Source organism: Oncorhynchus keta, chromosome 26 (assembly GCF_023373465.1).
Source record: "Oncorhynchus keta strain PuntledgeMale-10-30-2019 chromosome 26, Oket_V2, whole genome shotgun sequence".
NCBI lineage: Eukaryota > Metazoa > Chordata > Actinopteri > Salmoniformes > Salmonidae > Oncorhynchus > Oncorhynchus keta.
The window spans coordinates 27,177,597-27,202,874 of record NC_068446.1 but is presented as its reverse complement, the minus strand read 5'-3'; the positions used below and the strand labels follow the sequence as shown (position 1 = coordinate 27,202,874).

The following is a 25,278-nucleotide window of genomic DNA, read 5'->3' as shown; positions in this document are numbered from 1 at the left end:
GATGTAAATCTCCATGGAATGAGGTCATAGTTGAGATCAGCGCTACTGGTCTGTTTATGGATCATCAGAATAAACAGGGGATCATGCTCAGGATCAACACAGTATGGCTATTGTTCCTGTCTCCACAGGTACTCGTGACAATATTCAGTTATTACGGATACCATGTATGTTTAAACCTCTACAGTATCGGTGGGTCCCCCACGGGAAGGGTGAGCTAATGTAGGCTAATGCGATTAGCATGAGGTTGTAAATAACAATAACATTTCCCAGGACATAGACGTATCAGATATTGGCAGAAAGCTTAAACTCTTGTTAATCTAACTGAACTGTCTAATTTACAGTAGCTATTACAGTGAAATAATACCATGCTATTGTTTGAGGAGAGTGCACAGTTATGAACTTGAAAAGTTATTAATAAACCATTTAGGCACATTTGGGCAGTCTTGATACAATATTTTGAACAGAAATGCAATGGTTCATTGGATTAGCCTAAAACTTTGCACATACACTGCTGCCATCTAGTGGCAAAAATCTAAACTGCACCTGGGCTGGAATAATACATTATGGCGCTTCTTGCATTTCAAAGATGATGGTACAGAAAAAATACAAAAAAACACAAATGTTTTTTTCTTTGTATTATCTTTTACCAGATCTAATGTGTTATATTATCCTACATTCATTTCACATTTCCACAAACTTCAAAGTGTTTCCTTTCAAATGCTATCAAGAATATGCATACCCTTGCATCAGGTCCCGAGCTACAGGCCGTTAGATTTGGGTATGGAATTTTAGGTCGAAAATTGAAAAAAAGGGACGGATCCTTTAGAGGTTTCTAACATGCAACGCATTACTATTAGTATGGCTGTATTCATGAAGTATCTAGTCTGCTCATAACAGAACATGTCGTTTTATTGTCAAGGCATGTATTTATAAAACATACTTGCTGCATGCTTCAGTAACTGCTCCAATGAATAGTATAAACCTGCAACCACACATTGACCATTGTAAATGATTAGCATTTCAATTTTGAACACGTGAAGCTCCCAGTTGTATTCACGGCTCACCTGTTGGACCAGTGTTCCCAGCTGGAGAATAATCTGCTGCGCTGCTCTCTCTTTTGTCCACCTGTCATTCACAACCACCTGTAGGAATCATTAGGCTACCAATTCAAGGTGACACATCATTCATAGCCATAATGAAGACAGCATTCGTACAGGTTTAAGACACTTCGAACAAGGATGCATTCTAGGGTTCATCACACATCGCTAACATGATGTAAGAATGAGTTGATCTTAAAGCATCAAGTTCAATTTAGTTACACATGATGCCAATGATGATGCAAACAGTGTATCAATCAATTGCGTTTATAGAAAATATTTCTTTATTGTGACCACTGTCACTGGGCACAAAATAGAAATTCAAGTTATTTTACAACAGTTATAAAAGAAGTCCATAAACTAGTTTTGTAATGAATCCAACAAAGCAGAAAGAAGCTTATAACACCAAAGACTCATGTATATTATCATACATCAGTCAACCTTTCATTTTCAGAGCATTTGCAAGAGTTGAAGACATGGACATGGTGCAACAGTACCTCCTACTGGTTGCTGACAGGTAGTATTTACTTGAATAGAAAATATGGACATTTGGGAGGATTTTACATCGACACTTGATGGCCCTACATTTGATATCACAAAAAAAAAATGTATGTGCATAACATCATTGCATCTTCTTTTGTGTTAGCACCTCAAAGCTTTGCATCAAAGTCCTCTTTGTGAAACTGGAATAAGGCCCAGTTAAATCAGTTATGGCTGACAATATAACATAAATGAAAAATAAAAAAGGCACAGTCTTCTGTTTCAGATAGCTTTTCAACATGTTTCTTTGTATGCACACATGACTGTAAGTCGCTTTGGATAAAAGCGTCTGCTAAATGGCATATATTATTATTATTATTATATTATTTCTCTGTACTGATATTGTTGTGCAGATAATACAAAGCACTGGTGTCAACATGACGATCCTGTTGAGACGCTTGTGAATCAGATATTACTGTTTGGCTCACATGCAATTCACCATTGCTTTACAGTGGATCGTTATGCCATCCAACTTTTGGGGCACAGAACAGGCAGTCATCAGATTTTCTCCACATAGTTCCCAGGGAAGAGTCCCTCCTTGCCACGAAACCTGCCCCTCCACCAGCCTGATGCATCTGCAAGGGAAAGGTAACCTTTCAGCAATGGTGTTCTAGTGCCCAACATTACAGCAGTGGTGTACTAGTGCCAAGCATTACAGCAGTGGTGTACTAGTGCCAAGCATTACAGCAGTGGTGTACTAGTGCTAAGCATTACAGCAGTGGTGTACTAGTGCCAAGCATTACAGCAGTGGTGTACTAGTGCCAAGCATTACAGCAGTGGTGTACTAGTGCCAAGCATTACAGCAGTGGTGTACTAGTGCCAAGCATTACAGCAGTGGTGTACTAGTGCCAAGCATTACAGCAGTGGTGTACTAGTGCCAAGCATTACAGCAGTGGTGTACTAGTGCCAAGCATTACAGCAGTGGTGTACTAGTGCCAAGCATTACAGCAGTGGTGTACTAGTGCCAAGCATTACAGCAGTGGTGTACTAGTGCCAAGCATTACAGCAGTGGTGTACTAGTGCCAAGCATTACAGCAGTGGTGTACTAGTGCCAAGCATTACAGCAGTGGTGTACTAGTGCCAAGCATTACAGCAGTGGTGTACTAGTGCCAAGCATTACAGCAGTGGTGTACTAGTGCCAAGCATTACAGCAGTGGTGTACTAGTGCCAAGCATTACAGCAGTGGTGTACTAGTGCCAAGCATTACAGCAGTGGTGTACTAGTGCTAAGCATTACAGCAGTGGTGTACTAGTGCCAAGCATTACAGCAGTGGTGTACTAGTGCTAAGCATTACAGCTGTGGTGTACTAGTGCTAAGCATTACAGCTGTGGTGTACTAGTGCTAAGCATTACAGCTGTGGTGTACTAGTGCCAAGCATTACAGCTGTGGTGTACTAGTGCCAAGCATTACAGCAGTGGTGTACTAGTGCCAAGCATTACAGCAGTGGTGTTCTAGTGCCAAGCATTACAGCAGTGGTGTTCTAGTGCCAAGCATTACAGCAGTGGTGTACTAGTGCCAAGCATTACAGCTGTGGTGTACTAGTGCCAAACATTACAGCAGTGGTGTACTAGTGCCAAGCATTACAGCAGTGGTGTACTAGTGCCAAGCATTACAGCAGTGGTGTACTAGTGCCAAGCGTAAAACAACCCAGTTGGTGCTCTAGTCTCCTCTTTCTTCCCCTTTCCTTTGTTCCCGAATGGACACGGTTTCTTTTTTCACAAATAAACAATTGAGTACTATTCTATTCCCTCCCAACGTGTACCTTCATTGAGCAGGTCGATGACATCATTGGCGTCAAAGCTGAGCTCATCGGTGTCCTGGCCAGCGTACTGGTACAACGCCCGGCAACGTGGGCCCATGGGGCGGGGCTGGGCCTTGGACCTGCTGGATGGGGCCGGGGGCGGCCGCTGGCTGCTGATACTCCTCTTCCTCTGCATTCTGAAGAGAGGTATAAAGTGATGAGATATACTGGGAGAGAGATGAGAGCTCAAGTTCTATCCTTCACTTTAGATAGTATATTTTTGTGAATGCCCAATGTATGCTCAGTTTATTCAGCTCACCCAGACACGCCCTGGTCAGGCACGTTGAGGAAGTCCAGGTTCCTCTGTTGAGTCTGAGTCTGAGCCGGGCCTCGTCTGGGATTCTGGGAGCCCAGTTTGGGGAGGACGGCGCTGGGGGGGCGGTTCTGTTTCTGGGAGGTATAGGTGTGCTGCTGGGGCGGTGGAGCACCTCTACCTCTGGGTGCACCATTCTGGGACCCTAGTCAAAGAAGAGGAACAGAGATACAAGGTAAACACAAGACAGACATACAGTACATCCATTCATACACTAATAACTCAACATAATTATCATGGTGGTGGTACACAGTAGTAAGGATTGCAAGTCCTTGTTCATGGAGTGATTGTTGCCGATGACGCAGGAACATGTCTGAACAGATTCATGAGTTTACCTCTACTGGGAGGCTGACTCCTGTCGCCTGCACGGATCTGTAGCGCTCCCCTCTTGGTGGGCTCTGACAAAATAAACATGTTGATTTTTAAAGGATGACATATTAGGAAAAATAATATATGTTATATATCAAGTCAGCCTGAGTAATCTATAGATATACACTCTCTTTTCTCTTTTCTCCTTCTGCATGTGCTTCTCTCTCTTCCTGTTACTTACTGGAGGTCTTGGGCAGGCCATCTCCCACCGTGATGGTGAGGGTCTTTCCAGCTGGTTTGATCCCTGCCAGGTCCCCCTGTCCCCTCTGGAACACCACAACACGGGTGCCCCCTCCTCCCCAGCCCTCCTTCTTCACCCGGAACTCCAGCCTACAGAGAGCCACAACGACGGATGATTTTACTAGATGCTTTTATCCAAAGTTAATCCAATCCACTAAACCATGAAGTCATACAGCAAGGATTTCGCTATCCAGTATGTGTGTAGTCCTACCTGTCATTGAAGGAGAGAGACAGCTTGTTCTTGGTCACCTCTTCATAGCGCTTACAGAGCAAGCTGAGGAACTCAGTCTTGAAGTTGGACTCTAGCAGACTATCATACTGAGTCTCATGCACGATGAAGAAATCATCCTGTCTCATACTACAGGGAGAGGGAGAAATATATACATTTAGAGTTTTACGGGATTGGCATTGGTAGAAGTGTCATACCCACACAGGCGGGTGATATAATTGCACAATGCAGAGTTTGAAAAGATCCTGTTTTATCAGTTCCTGTTTTATCTTAAACCACACTAACCACAAAAACTCCCATTGACACTGGCTGGAGATGACATCACACTGCACTGTTACATGCTGATCTAACTTCAGCAGTGAGAAAAAAGCTTTACCTGAGAGAGATAGAGTGGATACTCTCAAACTCCAGCTTCCTTTTTAACACCTCCTTTATCTGTCCCTTCTCTGGCCCCTTCTTCACTTTCTCTCTGCCTATGAGGTAGATGCCTTTGGGAGACAGAATGAGGTCCCTCTTGATGGACTGGAGAGAGAGATAATGGAAGAGAGTGAGTGGGTATAAATGGAAGAAGTAAGAAGTCAACCCCATGCTGTGCTGTTAACCCCGGCGTTGGCTCGGTTTTCCTCACCACTCTGTGGTGGAGGAAGTGGTATGCTCACCTTGAACCTGCGGTCAAACTTGTTGACAGAGTCTGCGAAGTCGACTCGCTCTCTCTTGGCCAGGAACTGTCTGAGCTCAGGCCTCTGCTCCAGTCCCAGATAGTCTCCTACAAAGTTCCTGTTGATGCTGTTCCTCCTCCGCTCCTTAGAGTTATGCAGGATGTCTGAAGCTGGAGACCACATGGGAGAGAGAGTTCCTGGGAATGTTAAGACCCTCTGAGGGCATATATTCATTGCTGTATATCCAAATTGATTTATGTATAATCATTTTTCTTTCTTGTTCCATCCCCACACTTCTCCAGGTGTCACACCCTGACCATAGAGAGCTGTTTATTTTCTATGTTGGTTAGGACGGGGTGTGATTAAGGGTGGGTTATCTAGGGGAATTGTATATCTATGTTGGCCTGGTATGGTTCCCAATCAGAGGCAGCTGTTTATCATTGTCTCTGATTGGGGATCATATTTAGGTAGCCATTTCCCCATTGTACTTTGTGGGATCTTGTCTATGTATAGTTGCCTGAGAGCATTTTTATAGCTTCACGTTTCATTTGTTCGCTTTGTTGTTTTGTTCTTTGAAGTTTTCTATTCCAAAATAAAGGATGGAAACATACCACGCTGCATCTTGGTCTACTCCTTATGAGGAACCAGGATCATTGACACACTCACCGTCTTCCCTCATCTGTTCATATTTCCGCCTGGCGATGTACTTCCTCCAGGCCTTCTGGATGGTCCTGGCGAACGTGTCGAATTTCCTCTCCCGCATCTCCTCCAATAGGAAGAGCTAGAGGAGATGGAGGGAAGAGGGAATGCTTAGATCAAATAAACTATTTTGCAGTGTAATACCTCACACCTTTTAATACAGTTAATTTATTCACCCTGAAACCCGGGAAGTCCCATTAAGATGAATGAAACAGCACTTTTCCCAGGGAGAACTACAGTATATGGGCCCCTACCGACTCTGGGGCCTTGACAAAGACCTTGGAGCGTCCCATCTGGTACTGGTCTGTGTCCATGTTGACAGAGCGGAGGAGATGCAGGACCCCCTGCTGCTCTCCTCCCCGCCAGCACGGCCACGTCTCTGCCGTCAGGATGGCGTACCTGTAGGCCAAAAACAGTGAGTCAGGTACTGGGTAGAGCATACAGTAGACTCTCCATCCCCCCACACACACTGTGAGGACACCCAGCAGACACTGTGAGGACACCCAGCAGACACTGAAGGACACACACCTAAGAGTAAGTAAGACTCACCTCTGTAGGAACTTATTGAAGACTCTGCGGTAGGCGTAGCCGGCTCGACGCACACGGATATTCTCCCGCAGCCCAAGGTACTCCACCTGGTGCTTCGCCCTAAACACACACACACACACACACACACACACACACACACACACACACACACACACACACACACACACACACACACACACAGGTTCAATATCACCTATGTTCTAATGTTCCAAACTAGAGAATTATAGCACCTGAATTCTTCTGAAATCCCTAAATAATCTGCTATTGTATATGATGTCTGTTAGGGGGTGTTATAGGGACACACCGACTCTCTTCCCAGTCCTTGGGTCTCTTAGTCTCGTTGGGTTTGATACATCGGATATAGTGGGGGGTGCACTTCATCAACGTGTTCACCAGATCATTGGCTTGTTTCTGCAGAGAGAACATAAGGGATGGATGTACCACCACGTACTGATAAGCTGAAATCTTTGGGAGTGCTGTTACACTCAGCTACTGAGTCAGCTGTTCTGGTACAGTAGTAGAGTGGGGACTGTTACCTTGATCTTACAGCTAGCAGTGGTGGGCCTGCTCTTCTTGTCTGTGTTGAGGTTTTCAGGGAAGAGGCTGCGGATGAAGGCACTGTGGGGACAAGATGGAGGATCATATTGAATTGCTTTTCACATTACGTTAGGCTTGCAAGAATTTTAACTAGGTAGCCTATGAAAACAAAAACTAAAAGTCATGAAAGAGAGGAGGATGGCATTGGGATTCAACTTTTTGTTTTTATACAGTAACTGTCGGTTAATGCAATACTTGCTTTGTGGACTTCACCGGACAGATGTTGCTGTCCGGTTTTGTGATTACACAAATGTATGTGCAGTTGAATTTATTCGGCCACTGTGTGACTGTTGTCTTTTTGTTGTTACGGCCTTATTGTATATCACGGTGGCGTATAAACGAATAGGTTATAGAGCAAACAACACAAATATGAAATATCTAGCTAGATAAAAACTAAAAGCTTCCAGCAAAGGTCAGCACCTTCAGTTCTGAGTTCCAACACTTGTCAGATGGTAGTGTAACATCTGAAGCTTGGAACGTCATCATCAGGTGGTGTTGTTACTTTGTTACAAGCATCGCTACGTTGTGTCGAATCAGAAGTGCTTCGAAAACTGCATCGGAGTGTGGGAGCTCCGGTATCAATCGTCCCATCACTAGGGAGCAATAATAAATATTCTGTTGCACTCGTCAGTTGGCTCCTCTTTCCTATATTAAGAGGCTTGAAAAATTATTATTGTGATATAATGTTTATGTCATTGAGAAATTTGGCCATAGAATCAATGACCGAAAAAATATGTATTTTCAATGTCTGTATAATATGTATTTTTGACATCCGGAAAATACATATTTTCACCTTTCATTCAGCACCTAAAATGCACCTGATTTAAACATCAGGAAAATACTGCACGTATTTTCAACGTCCAGAAAATGTGTATTTTCGATGTCCATAAATTGTATTATCGACGTGAAGAACATATGCATTTTCACCATTCGTTCAGCACATAAAATGAACCTGACATCCAAGTCTGGAAAAGAGGTCTAAAAGATCTCTTTCAACGTCATTTTGCTTACTGGGATGTGTCAGTTCAGGTAAAGTTAGAGGAATACATACTGTTCGCTGCTCTGCATCAGTTCAATAAGGTCAGTAAAAAGCACATCCCGGTTTCTCTCACAGAAGCCGTTTATTTCGTAGGAGACCTGAGGTGACAGATAATGCATTATGTGTAAGTCTTAAAATTCACAGCAACCTTCACACCTCACCCATATGTCTACCCACATGAAGTGTTTACTTAAATCAGTTTTGAGTTTAAAACTCTTGTCTTCTCCTGGTACTCACCTTGCCTGCATAGTGGTGGATGACGAAGCCCGAGTTCCAGCTGTTGAAGTGTTCGTGTGTGCCCACCGCCGCCGAGAGCTTCTGGAGCAGGGTGCCGTCTGCCCCCTCACCCTTGGCATGCATGGTGGCACACACATCATCCAGGACACTCATGATGCCTGGCGGGTTCTTGAGGGGAGGGATTGTTAGACATTTAGAGTGGTAGCCACTAATAGAATATACAGACACATCCAAATTGATTGGCACCATTGATAAAGTTGAGCAAAAAAGACGGTATAATGTAAATAATACAGTCCAGAAGTATTGGGACAGTGACAATAGTGCTGTTGTTTTCAAATATTTCTACTCTACAAACTTGTTGGATGCATTTGCTGTTTGTTTTGGTTGTGTTTCAGATCCTGGGGTCACCAAGTCTCCAAATCTACAGTAGACGACACCTCCATGCCAATAGGCTAATTGGATTGAAACCGGGTGCTATGGTCAGATGAGACGAAAATAGAGCTCTTTGACACACACACACCAGTGGTGTTTGGTCTTGATAGAAGGATGCATATGCAGAAAATATAACTTCATACCTACTGTAAAATATGCTGGTGGATCTTTGATGTTATGGGGATCGTGAACTCTACCAAGTACCAGGACATTTTAGCCAAAAACCTGGTTGTCTCTGCCAGGAACCTTAAACTTGGCCTTCCAGCAAGACAATGAACCCAAGCAACATCAAAATCCACGAAGAATTTGTTAATTGTACACAAAATCAACATTTTGCAATGGCCATCTCAGTCTCTGAACTTGAACCCCATTGAAAACCTGTGGTTTATATTGAAGAGGACAGTCCATAAGCGCAGACCGAAAGATATCAAGGATCTGGAAATATTCTGTGTGGAGGAATGGTCTAAGATCTCTTCCAATGTGATCTTCAATCTCATAAAATATTATAGGAAAAGGCTACATCCGCGTAAAGGGGAGGTTTGCACAAAGTATTGAAAACAGGGTTGCCAAACATGTTGACACCTATCTTTAAAAAAATATTTGTATCACTTGTTAAACTAAATATTTTTATTTGAGCATTTATGAGTATAAAATCATTATTTACAGTACCAGTCAAAAGTTTGGACACACCTCAAGGGTTTTTCTTTATTTTTATTATGTTCTACATTGTAGAATAATAGTGAAGATATCAAAACTATGAAATAAAACGTTTGGAATTATGTAGTAACCAAAAAAGTGTAAAACAAATACAAATATATTTTATATTTGAGATTCTTCAAAGTAGCTACTCTTTGCCTTGATGACAGCTTTGCACATTATTGGCATTCTGTCAACCAGCTTCATGAGGTAGTCACCTGGAATGCATTTCAATTAACAGGTGTGCCTTGTAAAAATGTATTTCCTTCTTAATGCATTTTAGCCAATCAGTTGTGTTGTGACAAGGAAGGGGTGGTATACAGAAGATAGCCCTATTTGGTAAAAGACCAAGTCTATATTATGGCAAGAACAGCTCAAATAAGCAAAGAGAAACAACAGTCCATCATTACTTTAAGACATGAAGATCAGTCAATACGGAACATTTCAAGAACCAACTGCAGTAGCAGTTGCAGTAGCAAAAACCATCAAGCGCTATGATGAAACTGGCTCTCATGAGGACCGCCACAGGAAAGGAAGACCCAAAGTTACCTACGCTGCAGAGGATAAGTTCATTAGAGTTAACTGCACCTCAGATTGCAGCCCAAATAATATATAATAATAATAATAATATATGCCATTTAGCAGACACTTTCATCCAAAGCGACTTACAGTCATGTGTGCATACATTCTACGTATGGGTGGTCCCATGAATCGAACCCACTACCCTGGCGTTACAAGCGCCATGCTCTACCAACTGAGCTACAGAAGGACCACAATAAATGCTTCACAGAGTTCAAGTAACAGACACATCTCAACATCAACTGTTCAGAGGAGACTACGTGAATCAGGCCTTCATGGTCGAAATTGTTACAAAGAAACCACTTCTAAAGGACAACAATAATAATAAGAGACTTGCTTGGACAAAGAAACACAAGCGATGGACATTAGACGGGTGGAAATCTGTCCTTTGGTCTGATGAGTCCAAATTTGAGATTTTTGGTTCCAACCGCCATGTCTTTGTGAGACGCGGAGTAGGTGAACAGATGATGATGTGTGGTTCCACATGTGTGGTTCCCACTGTGAAGCATGGAAGAGGTGGTGTGATGGTGTGGGGGTGCTTTACTGGTGACACTATCTTTGATTTATTTAGAATTCAAGGCACACTTAACCAGCATGGCTTCCACAGCATTCTGCAAAGATATGCCATCCCATCTAGTTTGTGCTTAGTGGGACTATCATTTGTTTTTCAACAGGACAATGACCCACCACACCTCCAGGCTGTATAAGGGCTATTTGACCAAGAAGGAGAGTGATGGAGTGCTGCATCAGATGACCTGGCCTCCACAATCACCTGACCTCAATCCAATTGAGATGGTTTGGGATGAGTTGAACGGCAGAGTGAAAGAAAAGCAGCAAAAGAATGCTGAGCATATGTGGGAACTCCTTCAAGACTGTTGGAAAAGCATTCCAGGTGAATCTGTTTAAGAGAATGCCAAGAGTGTGCAAAGCTGTCATCAAAGCAAAGGGTGGCAACTTTGAAGAATCTGAAATATAAAATATATTTGTTTAACTTTTTTTTGGGATACTACATGATTCCGTGGGTGCTATTTCATAGTTTTGATGTCTTCACTATTATTCTACAATGTAGAAAATAGGAAAAATAAAGAAAAACCCTTGAATGAGTAGGGTTGACCAAACTTTGACTGGTACTGTATTTGATAGTCTTTTTTGCTCATATTTATTAAGGGTGCCAATATTTTTGGATGTGACTGTAGACACAGTTGAGGAGATATTGTATAATTTTGAGCTTACCAACTTATTCTCGATGAGGTCACAGACAACCTTGTTGTTGAAATACTCAATTGGTGTCCACTTGATGCCTTCCTGAACATACTCTTCCTGGGAGAAACACAGGGAGATAGACAATGCCAATATAACAATTAAACAACATCCAAGACACCGCTTAAAGAAATGAAAAGTGTTGATGTTTGAGAGTGGTTTGTACCTGTTCAGCCTTCAGTGTCAACTCAATAAATATCTGCTGTAGCTTCTCGTTGACAAAGTTGATGCAGAATTGCTCAAACCCATTCCTCTGTCAGAGGAACACATCCAGGTTAGAGACAATGTTACAACATATTATCATCATACCTGTGTTTTGTCTCGTTATCCCATCAGAGATGTACATTTCTATTGATTTAATATTTGATTTACCTGGAATATCTCAAAGCCATATATGTCAAGAACGCCGATGCTGTATTCTTCATGAGGTTTCTGTATGGCTTTGTTTATGGCCTGGTAGGGGGATAATTAGTTAGTATGAAACGGACGTGTCGTTACTGTATTTATGTCTCTGTGTGTATCATTGCGGTTTATAGTAGATGTCCCTAACCTCCACCAGGTAGTCAAAGAGCCGTGTGTAAAGGGCCTTAGCCAGGGCGTCGCGGGTGTAGGTGGCTTGTTCCTGGTTAAGAGTCACATCGATGGATTCAGACTTTCCACCCCACTTCGAGTCCATCTTTCTGCTGGTCAGTTTGTCTTGCAGGCGCGTTGGGTCAACGCCCAGCAGATAGGCAGGGAAGGCAAGCACTGGGAGGGAGAAAATACAAACAGAACATAACACAACACATGACAAATATATACATTTGTCTACATAATGGCAAATTGCTTGAGCTACTATCCCCAATGTCTCCAATGTGTTTCTCCATCTTCACTGGGGACATTTACAAATGTATTATGCATGTTTGCACGTTCTCATGTCTCCCACTCACAGTCAGTGCTCTCCACCTTGCCATAGTTGCCTGCCTCTATGAAGCTGATGTTTCCAAGGTGCAGGATTCCTGCTATGATCTGCAGCGCCTGAGCCTGGTGGGCCACTGGGATCCCAATCACATGCATGGCTTCCTGTGGACAAAATACAACAGAGAGGCATTACTCCTGTTCCAGACAACACACAACAACATCTAGAATTGGGACTGAGGGAATATGATGGAAGAATACGCAGCAGAACAGTATATTTTGCAAATTATAAGCCTGTGTTACGAATATACACTATCGTTCAAAAGTTTGGGGTCACTTAGAAATGTCCTTGTTTTTTGTTTTTGTCCATTAAAATAACATCAAATTGATCAGAAATAGAGTGCAAATGACAATTGTAGCTGGAAACAACTGATTTTTAAATTAATATTTTTTATTTAACCAGGCAAGTCAGTTAAGAACAAATTCTTATTTTACAATGACAGCCTACCAGGGAACAGTGGTTTAACTGCCTTGTTCAGGGACAGGACAACACATTTTTACCTTGTCAGCTCAGGGATTCGATCCAGCAACCTATCGGTTAATGGTCTAATGCTCAAACCACTAGGCTACCTGCCACCCCAATGTTTGTCTATGGAGATTGCATGGCGGTGTGCTCGATTTTATACACCTGTCAGCAACGGGTGTGGTAGCTCCGTTGCTGACAGGCGTATATCTATATAGGCATGATCAGCAAATCAAATCAAATCAAATGTATTTATAAAGCCGGTCTTACATCAGCTGATGTCACAAAGTGCTGTACAGAAACCCAGCCTTAAAACCCAAAAAGCAAGCAATACAGGTGTAGAAGCACAGTGGCTAGGAAAAACTCCATAGAAAGGCCAGAACCGAGAAAGAAACCTAGAGAGGAACCAGGCTCTGAGGGGTGGCCAGTCCTCTTCTGGCTGTGTCGGGTGGAGATTATAACAAAACATGGCCAAGATGTTCAAATGTTCATAGATGACCAGCAGGGTAAAATAATAATAATCACAGTGGTTGAAGAGCAACCATCACTCCTGTGTTCCAATGGCACTTTGTGTTAGCTAATCCACGTTTATCATTTTAAAAGGCAAATTGATCATTGGAAAACCCTTTTTCAATTATGTTTGCATAGCTGAAAGCTGTTGTTCTGATTAAAGAAGCAATAAAACTGGCCTTCTTTATACTAGTTGATTAGTCAAATCAAGTCAAATCAAATAAAAGTTTGTCACGTGTGCCGAATACAACAATACCTTACAGTGAAATGCTTACTTACAGGCTCTAACCAATAGTGCAAAAAAGGTATTAGGTGAACAATAGGTAAGTAAATAAATAAAAACAACAGTAAAAAGACAGTGAAAAACAGTTGCGAGGCTATAAAAGTAGCGAGGCTACATACAGACACCGGTTAGTCAGGCTGATTGAGGTAGAATGTAAATGTAGATATGGTTAAAGTGACTATGCATATATGATGGACAGAGAGTAGCAGTAGCTTAAAATAGTTTTACATTTTTTTTTTCACCATTATTTAACCAAGTAGGCTAATTGAGAACAAGTTCTCATTTACAACTGCGACCTGGCCAAGATAAAGCATAGCAGTGTGAACAGATAACAACACAGAGTTACACATGGAGTAAACAATAAACAAGTCAATAACACAGTAGAAAAAAATAAAGAGTCTATATACATTGTGTGCAAAAAGCATGAGGAGGTAGGCGAATAATTACAATTTAGCAGAGTGATAAATTATCAGATGGTCATGTGCAGGTAAAGATACTGGTGTGCAAAAGAGCAGAAAAGTAAATAAATAAAAACAGTATGGGGATGAGGTAGTTGAATTGGGTGGGCTATTTACCAATGGACTATGTACAGCTGCAGCGATCGGTTAGCTTCTCAGATAGCAGATGTTTAAAGTTGGTGAGGGTGATAAAAGTCTCCAACTTAAGCGATTTTTTGCAATTTGTTCCAGTCACAGGCAGCAGAAAACTGGAAGGAAAGGGGGCCAAATGAGGTGTTGGCTTTAGGGATGATCAGTGAGATACACCTGCTGGAGCGCGTGCTACGGGTGGGTGTTGCCATCGTGACCAGTGAACTGAGATAAGGCGGAGCTTTACCTAGCATGGACTTGTAGATGACCTGGAGCCAGTGGATCTGGCGACGAATATGTAGCGAGGGCCAGCCGACTAGAGCATACAGGTCGCAGTGGTGGGTGGTATAAGGTGCTTTAGTAACAAAACAGATGGCACTGTGATAAACTGCATCCAGTTTGCTGAGTAGAGTATTGGAAGCTATTTTGTAGATGACATCGCCGAAGTCGAGGATCGGTAGGATAGTCAGTTTTACTAGGGTAAGTTTGGCGGCGTGAGTGAAGTAGAAAGCTGATTCTAGATTTGATTTGAGATTGGAGATGTTTGATATGAGTATGGAAGGAGAGTTTGCAGTCTAGCCAGAGAAATGAAGGCTATTCCATGCGATAAATTGGCAAGAAACAACTGAAGATCTCGTACAACACTGTGTACTACTCCCTTCACAGAACAGCACAAACTGGCGCTAACCAGAATAGAAAGAGGAGCGGGAGGCTGATAAGAGAATTACGTTCTCCAGGTACATCACCCAATTTAATTATATTACCCTCAGTCTGCAAACCAGAATTTGTAAGATCCTGGTTGATTGAAACAGACGGAGGTCCAGCTAAAATAGTCAAAAAGGTTTATTCACGAAACGTTCTGAAGTCAAGAATACAAAACAATTAATTTTATACTGACTTCTCACGCCTACACATTCACACAGCCATACGCACACGCACACACACAAACAGACGCACATACGCACATTACCCACACACAAATGCACACAAACAGACGCACACACATGTCCTGCTACGCACACACTGTCTGTCTCACTACCCAACCGACAGAGATTAGTGACCTTGTCCTTGAGACGTACTCCCCGTTCTCTCCCAAATCTCTAGTCAGGTCGGCACCAAGCTTAGACAGTCTGTGTTTAAAATACCATAAAGACATATTGTTTTACCCTAATTCTGACTAGGACTACACATTTATTGATTATGATTTTATACATTCTAATCAATTCCATACAATTATATGTTTCAGGGCGGAATATTCTAATCATTCAATTAACAGACAATTCTCACCAATCAGAGGCCCCGGTGCACAACTGAGCAAGAGGACAAGTACATTAGAGTGTCTAGTTTGAGAAACATACAAGTCCTCAACTGGCAGCTTCATTAAATAGTACCTGCAAAACACCAGTCTCAACATCAACAGTGAAGAGGCGACTCCGGGATGCTGGCCTTCTAGGCAGAGTTGCAAAGAAAAACCCATATCTCAGATTGGCCAATTGAAATACAAGATTGAGGTGGACAAAAGAACACAGACACTGGACAGAGGAAGATTGGAAAAAAGTGTTATGGACAGGTGAATCTAAGTTTGAGGTGTTCGGATCACAAAGAAGAACATTCGTGAGACGCGGTGCTTGACGCCATCTGTCAAGCATGGTGGAGGCAATGTGATGGTCTGGGGGTGTTTTGATGGTGGTAAAGTGGGAGATTTGTACAGGGTAAAAGGGATCTTGAAGAAGGAAGGCTATCACTCCATTTTGCAACGCCATGCCTGTGGATGGTGCTTAATTGGAGACAATTTCCTCCTACAACAGGACAACGACCCAAAGCACAGCTCCAAACTATGCAAGAACTATTTAGGGAAGAAGCAGTCAGCTGGTATTCAGTCTATAATGAAGTGGCCAGCACAGTCACCGGATCTCAACCCTATTGAGCTGTTGTGGGAGCAGCTTGACCGTATAGGTACGTAAGAAGTGCCCATCAATCCAATCCAACTTGTGGGAGGTGCTTCAGAAAGCATGGGGTGAAATCTCTTCAGATTACCTCAACAAATTGACAACTAGAATGCCAAAGGTCTGCAAGGCTGTAATTGCTGCAAATGGAGGATGGAGGGCAAAGTTTGAAGGACACAATTATTATTTCAATTAAAAATCATTATTTATAACTTTGTCAACTTCTTGACTATATGTGCTATTCATTTTGCAACTCATTTCATGTATGTTTTCATGGAAAACAAGGACATTTTTAAGTGATCCCAAACTTTTGACTGGTAGTGTAAACCGGAAGTGTCATTTTGCTCCCAGTGCTTCTGTGAAAAAAAGTGTACTATATGTTTTAATCCCTGATGGAGTAAAGTACCATTGTCTCCTGAAAGTCCTTGCTGTCGTTGGTTCCGTCCACTTTGTATGTCCCTGACTGGTTCAGGTAGTAGTAGTAGTCTGGAGTCATGATGCCCAGGGCTTCTTTCTGCTGGGGGTTGGCTCCCTCTATTAGCTAAATACGACAGTTCAGGTAAATACAACTGAAAGAACATTAATTACACATCAACAATTTACACCCAGTTATGAAATACCACAGAACCGTTAATGTGCTCAAGGGTGAGAAGGTCATTCACATTGTGCAACAGTTGTACGAAAGGCCAATAGGAGGGGGACATCTCTCCTAAAGATGGGTAGTGAGAGAGTCATTGTGGTTAGCTGTGTTAGTGCTGGCCTAGCTCAGGGCCTGACTGACCTGGTAGTAGACGTGGAAGTTCCTCTCGTTCTCGTTCTGGCTCACCACCCTCGACTTCTCAAGGAGGAAGTTGGAGATTTTACCACCGTCCGGCTCTCCTCCTCTGCTAAACTGAATCTCAAAGTACTTACCCTGTTAGATCAGAACCCACCCACAAAAAACATACAACTCAAGTTAGACAAGGTTCATCGTTATGACTTGAGGGTTGTGGTTTGGAGTGGGGATATAGCCCTAGTATGGACTGGGAAAATGAGAGCATCAGAGCAGTGACACAATCTGTGGTTAACTCCCTAAAAATATATTTGTATGTAAATAACATAAACGTGTAGGAAGGATATTTAGCATATAAAGGGAAAATTGATATTTTAGTATTTTTTCCATTAGTCCACTGCATTTTGCATCATCATGATGATGAGGCCGGTGACACTTTGCTTCTTGAAAGTCCAATATCTTAAGAACCTGACATCTGACATGCAAAACACTGCTTGATTGCTGACATGCAAAACACAAGACTGTATCAACAGTAGACTAACGAAAACAACACCAAAATATAGTTTTTGAGTGGATTTTCCTTTTAAGACAACCGCTGATGGGTACATTTTTGGTTACATGACTTTACTAGACAGATGTTAACCCCACCCAGGATTTCACCTCAGTTCGAGATTCTCAAGCTCTTTGATCTCATTGTGTTGCTCTTCCGTAATAGAGGCCTGCAGTACGCACAGCAGAGCACCTCAGAGGCAGGAAACCCCAGAGGTGACAGGCACTCTTTAAAAAACCTGCTCTGTTGCATGTGGAGGTGGCTAGGAACTGACAATAACATCTCAGGGTTACAGCAGTAGAGAAAGGGGAGAGGTTGAAAGGTGACTATTGCATACTGCTTCTGTGGTTATATATCTTCAGAATCCAGATCATCTCTGGTAGAGCACAGGAAAAACAACTATCCTCACAGTGTATTGGCTATAAGAATAGGTAGCAGGTGACTAACAGACCCAGTAGAGGTCCGGGGAAATAGTTGCAGAAATGAAAAGTTTACAGTATCAGTCTTGCTTTCAAAGGCCACACCCAGTGTCTGGAGAAGAGAAGGAAGTACAAGATGAGGAGGATAGAAAGAGAAATAATGGGAAAGGGAAGGCTGATTGCTGTACATATCACTCACAAAGCGGCTGGAGTTGTTGTTGCGGACAGTCTTGGCATTGCCGAAGGCCTCCAGTAGAGGATTGGACTGGAGGATGATGTCCTTCACATGCTGAGAACAACATACGGAGAAACAACACAGCACTTCAGAGTCTCCATCACAGTCATTAGCAATTGCAATGTTAATATTTGTTTTATGAATGGTAATAATGTTAATATTTGTTTTATGAATGGTAATGATGCTAATATTTGTTTTATGAATGGTAATGATGCTAATATTTGTTTTATGAATGGTAATGATGTTAATAGTTGTTTTATGAATGGTAATAATGTTAATAGTTGTTTTATGAATGGTAATATGCTAATACCTGCACTTTATCACCTCCTCCTGATACTTTGGAGATGTAACCCATAATGTACTTGGCAGCCACAGTCTTCCCAGCTCCACTCTCCCCGCTGGCACAACACACACATAACACACAGACATATTAGAGGCAATGTCAAATACTTTGTGTGAAACTTTTTGGAAAGGTTAACTATGGCTGCACATGCAATTCACAGTTACATTTTTGGTATAAAGGAAATGAAACACTGATTCTTTGGTAGTTTTGAGAAAAAGCAGTGAAAGTTGGCCTCAGTGAGCTTGATGTGGAATGACACACGTGAGAAGGCCTAAGGCAGTGTTTCCCAACCCTGGTCCCCCAGGACCCCCAACAGCACACCTTTTTATTGTAACCATGGACAAGCAGACCTGATTCAACTTGTCAACTAATCATCAAGCCCTCAATGAGTTGAATGAGGTGTGTTTGTCAAGGGCTACAATGAAACTGCTGGGGGTCCTGGGGGACCAGGGTTGGGAAACATCGGCCTAAGGTGTGTAAGACGGAGGCACAGAGAAGCACTCGGCCTACATCCTGCCTTCCAGAAGAAACAGATTGCAGACTTTATAAATAAAGTGTGAGACTATTATAATGACACACCTGATAATAACACACTGGTTCTCCTGATCAATCATCATGTTCCTGTACATGTTATCAGTCAGGGCGTAGATGTGGGGAGGGTTTTCATACTGGGCCTTTACAGGTAGAGAGATGGAAAGGAAGAGAGAGAGAGAGAGAGAGAGAGAGAGAGAGAGAGAGAGAGAGAGAGAGAGAGAGAGAGAGAGAGAGAGAGAGAGAGGGAGGAGAGAGAGAGAGAGAGAAGGAGAGACAATGAGAGAGAAGAAAGAGAGACAGAAAGAGAGAGAGAAAGAGAGAAAGAGAGAGAGAGAGAGAGAGAGAGAGAGAGAGAGAGAGAGAGAGAAAGAAAGAAAGAAAGAAAGAAAGAAAGTGGGACAACAAAGGCCACAATCAACAGCCTGATGAAAGAAAGATTGTGTTGCGCTTCATGAGGCAAATGAGGGTCACACATTTCTGATCAACGCCCCTACTTCTTATTTTTAAGGTATCTGTCATCAACAGATGCATATCTGTATTCCCAGTCATGTGAAATCCATAGATTAGGCCTAAGGAATTTATTTCAATTGACTGATTTCTTTATATGAAATGTATCTCAGTAAATCTTAGAAATTGTTGCATGTTGTATTTATATTTTTGTTCAGTGTACAACTACTAAGGTAAATAAGGAAATGAATGGGGATATTAAGGCCAAAGTAAACATTGAAGAATAGGATGGTTTACTCACAGCCCCTTGGTAGAGTTCAATTTCCCGGTCAGTGAAATAGGGCATCTGTTTGAATGGGTTCACTGATATCAACACAGAGCCAATATAGGTCTGCACATGACTGTCAAGGAATAGGGAGGGTGTTTCTGGTGAAATCATGTCATATTGAAACAATCACAGGGATATTTTTTGTGATGATATCAACCTTCCAAAAATAAAAATATCACAAACCCAAGTTTCATCCAGACTGGATAATATATACAAATATATTTTTTAAATCACACAAAGTAGGACGTACATGCTTAATGCCCAGTAAAAAAGTGTCCTAAAAATAGGGAAGTTTGCTGTTGAGTCACACAGTGAATTTAAAAGAGGAACAGTGCAGTCCTACTATTGCATACATAGATGTGTGTCTGCTGTGTGAAAATGTGTGCTTGGGGGATGACTGAGGCAAGGATGGTATGTTTGTTATTGTGTTGTTGTTATTGTGTTGGTTGTTGCTAACGTGTCAATAGGAGTATCATCTATGGTCACCTGTGATGCAGAATGGAAGGACCTACATGTATGCTATTGGCCAGTGATATGACCTCAATGATGTTTCATATGAAATCTATCTACATGGTATTAAATCCTTTGTAAGATGTTTTGTTTGTGTGCATGTGTGTGTGCGTGTACGTGTGCCTATATATATCCGTCTGATAGAGTGTGTGTGTGGGCATGTCATTTTTTCAAAGTGTACTTCCCCTCCTATTTTTAGCTTTCACTGAAGAGACATTTAAAGAAACAAGAACAGAAACATTAAAATACCCATCTCTTCACAGAAAAATGTTTTTTTTTGTTGTGAGAAGTGGTACAGGAACTCTCTAACAATCAATCCAACAGGATACAAAGATGAAGTCATCCATGAATCTCTTCTTCAAGTTTTCCACAATGGCGTCTTCGCTGATCTTGGACAGCAGCACCATGTCGTCCACACCACTCTGCTTGACATTCTGACTCTGCCAGTGGTACTTACTGCCCTGCAGGAGAGCACGGTCAGGGTTAGGGAATGCACATCATTTTATTTGGAATTGAGACAGAGAAAAGCAGAGGTAGGTCTGTAGAGAACCTAGTTCTTACTGAATGTGAGGTATTCTGAGAGGGTATCTACAACAGAAGACAGGGTATAGAAAACCAGAGGAAGCATGGGCCTACTGTAATTGGAAGGCACATGCACCAGCAGACATCAGAGAGAAGTTTCTCAGCAGCAGGGTCTCTCTGTGTGTAACCCTGTCATTAAGAACGTGACTAACTGTGGTTATCAGTTCAAGAAGCTGAGGACAGTTACCAGGCAACGAGCAGTAGATGAGGTAAGCACATGCCAGTTTGGCTATCTCTGTAAACTACTGCTTCCCACTTTAATCTGCCAGAGTGATAACCATTAGTTATGGTATCTGTTGAATATAGATGCTACCTATAGGAGTCTGTGGAATGGGAGGGCACTCAGTTTAAAGTACACCCTTGGGCCATGGTTTGGGGATTTCTTTACTCAAAATGAATCTGGTCCATTGTAAAGTAATGGTCAATTAAAGGACTACCTTTTCATTGTCTACACTCAAGCCCTTGATATGATGATCACTGTCACCACGTAGTGCAGAGAGCTTCCTGACCACAGTTGAGGTGGCCCAGGTTTGGCCAAAGATGTTGTATTACACTGTATGACATGGTCCTGGCCTTGTTTGGGTTCCCAACACCGGTTTGATTTGATGTGTGGTGGAACCTGAAAGGAGGTCTAACATTGTTACTGTGATCTGAGTTTAACCAGCTGATGATAACTTTGGAGGAGAACATTTTGTATATTTCATCTGTATATTTCAACCAAAATGAGTCAGTCAACTCTCTGTCCAATCAATCAATGATATTCAATTATCAGTAAGATACCATGTACAGTAGATACTGTAAGAAAACCAGCAGTACTTCAGTCCTCAAGGGCGGTAATGGAATAGCTCTGTTGTAAAGATTCATTCCAACTTTTCATGTGAACAACCTGACTTATAAGGCTGTTTGTTTGTCACACATATCACAACAAATCCATAAATAATCTGCTCGGCTCGAAAACAGCCGGGTAAAACCACAGTTCTGACTGCGCAATTTTTTCTTCTTCTTGCTATCGCTCTCTCTCTCTCATACTCTCCCTCTCTCTCCATCTCTCTCTCACACTCTCCCTCTCTCTCTCCCTCTCATACTCTCCCTCTCTCTCTCCCTCTCCCCCTCACTCTCCCTCTCTCACACTCTCCCTCTCACACTCTCTCCATCTCTCTCTCAGACTCTCCCTCTCCCTCTCTCACACTCTCCTCTCTCTCTCTCCCTCTCTCTCTCATACTCTCCCTCTCTCTCCCTCTCTCACACTCTCCCCCTCTCTCTCTCTCTCTCTCTCACACTCTCCCTCTCTCTCCATCTCTCTTTCCTCTCTCACTCTCCCTCTCTCTCCCTCTCTCTCTCCCTCTCTCACACTCTCCCTATCTCTCTCCCTCTCCTCTCTCTCTCCTCTCTCTCTCCTCTCTCTCACGCTCTCCCTCTCTCACACTCTCCCCCTCTCTCCTCTCTCCCTCTCCCTCTCACTCTCTCCCCTCACTCTCCCTCTCTCACACTCTCCCTCTCACATCCCCCTCTCTCTCCATCTCCTCTCTCCATCTCCCTCTCTCAGACTATCACTCTCCCTCTCTCACACTCTCCCCTCTCTCTCCCTCCATCTCTCTCTCTCCCTCTCTCTCCCTCCCTCTCTCTCCCTCTCACTCTCCCTCTCTCACCTCTCCCTATCTCTCTCACTCTCCCTCTCCTCTCCCTCTCTCCTCTCTCTCTCCCTCTCTCACCTCTCCCTCTCCCCTCTCTCTCTCTCTCTCTCCCTCTCTCTCCCTCTCTTCTCTCCCTCCTCTCTCTCTCTCTCTCTCTCTCTCTCTCTCTCTCTCTCTCTCTCTCTCTCTCTCTCCTCTCTCTCTCTCTCTCTCTCCCTCTCTGTCACACTCTCCCTCTCTCACACTCTCCCTATCTCTCTCCCTATCTCTCTCCTCTCACTCTCCCTCTCTCTCTTCCTCTCTCACACTCTCCCTCTCCCTCTCCCACACTCTCCCTCCCTCCCTCCCACACTCTCCCTCCCTCACTCTCTCCCTCTCTCTTGTTTTTACATCTCCCTCTCTCCACTCTCTCTCTCTCTCTCTATCACTCTACCTAATATTAGGTGGTACCTCTCACCTTGTTTTTATATTTTTCTGATGTGATTTTTGATCAAGTGATAAGTTAAAAAATGGCTCACTTTCTACTGTGCAGTGTCAGACCTGAGAGATGCTTTGTGCTACTACTGTATTATATTCACCATCCCTGTCACTACTGTCAGCCTGTCGCAGAGAAAGTCCCGACAAGACATCAAAAATAAATCCGACAATGAAAACTGTCTTAATGTAAGCTTAATGTAAATTTGGCTAATTACGTTATCTTCGAAATCTGTTGTGTTTGGATATCCAGTTAGGGGCAGGATCTGTGCTTGGTAGTGTGAGGAGGAAGTATTGCGATTTAGGGGCAGGATCTGTGCTTGGGAGTGTGAGGAGGAAGTATTGCGATAGAAACCAAAGGCCCATCTGTCTCTCTGCCACGGCTGCTGCACTTCCCCTCTAACGCCTCGCCACTGCATCTTGCAAAACCCTCTCGACTTTACAACACGCCTCTGCTGCAGTCCCTCCTTACACCCCTGCGGTTAGACCGTACCCAGCTCATCAGGAACAATAGACATATCTACTGCTCCTTTTCCCATTTGATAGGACAGTTTTTAATGTTTTTGATCTTGTACTTTTTCTCTCATGTCGTGTTTAAAGTCACGAGAATCCAATCTCTGGTTATGAATAGCACACACTCTTACTGAAATGTGAGGATATATCTATCCCTCTAGTGTAGGAATGCTCACCAAAACCTAGGTGGACACGAGCAGGGCTTGTCAGTCAAAGGAGGAAAGGAAACCATCTTCTCCATTTAAGGAGTTACATTCTCTACTACTTAACGTCCACTACCCCATGTTTTGCAGCTCTTTGTTATATGATAGTTGTTGAAAAGAGCTATAGAACATAGAAGTTATCTATTTTCCTTTCATCATCTTGACATATCTTTACCATTTCACATTATGCCCTCTTCCATTCATTGTGTAAGAATGGAACAGGTTTAAATCTCAGTCAGACACCATTGAACATCACTCTGCTTCAACATCTGTTCTAAGTCAGCAGTTGCCAGGCTTCAAAGTTCCAGCTTCAGGGTAGAATATGAGACTTCACTGTACAGCTGTGTCAAGTGACCTCAACTTAACATATAAGGCTGTGTTTTCAGTAAGTCTGCGAGAGAGGAAAACTCAGCATATAGCTGTAGAGAATATACAAGCCCTAGTGAGAGTCCGCATCAGTCTAAATGTGTGTGAGGTGTGTTACCATCGTGCCAGCGTTGTGTGTGCCTCTCTCTTCCTGCGGTCCTGCCTCAGCTGTCCAAAGTCCAGAGTGTGTGTGTGTGTGTCGGTAATCCCACACTAGACCCTCACAGCACAGCCATCACAGTCAGGAAGTCTCCAGCACACACAGTCAGTCAGAGAGACACCAAGAAGACTTCAACATCCACAGCGTTCAAATCTACTTCCTCATACACAGACCTAGAGCGAAACAAGAACTGATCTCTGCCTCAGAGGACACACACTCACAGATACAATCATCCTATATCTATTGTGGCAGACCAAGGGGTTTGGTCAAGACGTTTACACAGATCAGACACGGACAGAGTATGATTAGCTTGGTTTCAAGGGTGTTTATTAAGTAATAAATCACAAGAACCACCTGGTAACCCGATCGTTTGGGTCCTTTCCCCTGGCCATCCAGACCAGGGGAGCATGGTCCGTGACCAGGGTGAAGTGGGTACAGAAGCGGAGGCTACCGTCCGGTTTGGGCACCAACATGATGGGGCTGCACCATGCATTGTGGGACTCTTCAATGACCCCCATCCTTAGCATAGCCTCCACTTCCTGTTTCACGGCCTTCCTTCGGGCCTCCGGAATCCGATATGGCCTCTTTCTTACCGGTCTGGTACGGATGTGGTGTTCAATGAGGGGCGTGCGGCACAGCTTCTCGGAGAACACCGCCATGTTCTGATCGACAAGCTCCCTGAGCTCTTGCTTCTGGGCCGGGTCGAGGTCCTCATTGTTCGGGACCACCACTGGTCCCATTGGCATCCTGGGTCCAGACCATAACGTGCCAGTCTCGTGCAACTTCTTCAACAGGTTCACGTGGTAAATCTGTTGAGGTTTCCATCTCCCCGGTTGTCGTACGCGGTAATTGACAGGTCCCATCTTCTCGACTACCACGTATGGTTTGTGCCATGTTGCCAGGAACTTACTTTCGGACATGAGGATTAATGTCACCAACAATGCTAAATAGCAAAGCGCAACAGTCAAATAATATTACTAGAAAATATTCATATTCATGAAATCACAAGTGAAATATAGCGTAACACAGCTTAGCCTTTTGTTAATCACCCTGTCATCTCAGATTTTGAAATGATGCTTTTACAGCGAAAGCAATACAAGCGTTCGTGTAAGCAGCGTAGCCTAGT

General features: G+C 43.0%; 1 protein-coding gene across 1 annotated transcript; it reads right to left on the bottom strand.

Moving 5' to 3' along the window:
* Positions 1-1,358: 1,358 nt before the first annotated feature.
* LOC118359183 (unconventional myosin-If-like) lies at positions 1,359-24,306 on the bottom strand. Its single transcript, XM_035737519.2, has 28 exons — positions 24,111-24,306; positions 20,550-20,681; positions 19,684-19,773; positions 18,981-19,075; positions 18,369-18,456; positions 18,023-18,112; positions 16,864-16,995; positions 16,489-16,623; positions 12,266-12,398; positions 11,887-12,083; positions 11,709-11,789; positions 11,503-11,589; positions 11,310-11,396; positions 8,370-8,537; positions 8,145-8,230; positions 7,033-7,114; positions 6,801-6,907; positions 6,497-6,595; positions 6,202-6,346; positions 5,915-6,029; positions 5,249-5,418; positions 4,966-5,111; positions 4,572-4,718; positions 4,302-4,450; positions 4,087-4,149; positions 3,698-3,896; positions 3,400-3,575; positions 1,359-2,212 (listed from the first exon to the last, which is right to left on the bottom strand). The coding sequence occupies exons 1-28, from the start codon at positions 24,111-24,113 to the stop codon at positions 2,136-2,138; spliced, it is 3,279 nt and encodes a 1,092-aa protein (XP_035593412.1). The 5' UTR covers positions 24,114-24,306; the 3' UTR covers positions 1,359-2,135.
* Positions 24,307-25,278: the final 972 nt, after the last annotated feature.

What these genes read in the sequence shown, in the direction of transcription:
- LOC118359183 (XM_035737519.2), bottom strand. An exon ending in TTGTCAAGGCCCCAGAGTCG is followed by an intron (nt 6,030 to 6,201) that starts GTAGGGGCCCAT and finishes CATCTCCTCTAG; the next exon opens with CTCTTCCTATTGGAGGAGAT. An exon ending in CCTGACCAGGGCGTGTCTGG is followed by an intron (nt 3,576 to 3,697) that starts GTGAGCTGAATA and finishes ACCTCTCTTCAG; the next exon opens with AATGCAGAGGAAGAGGAGTA.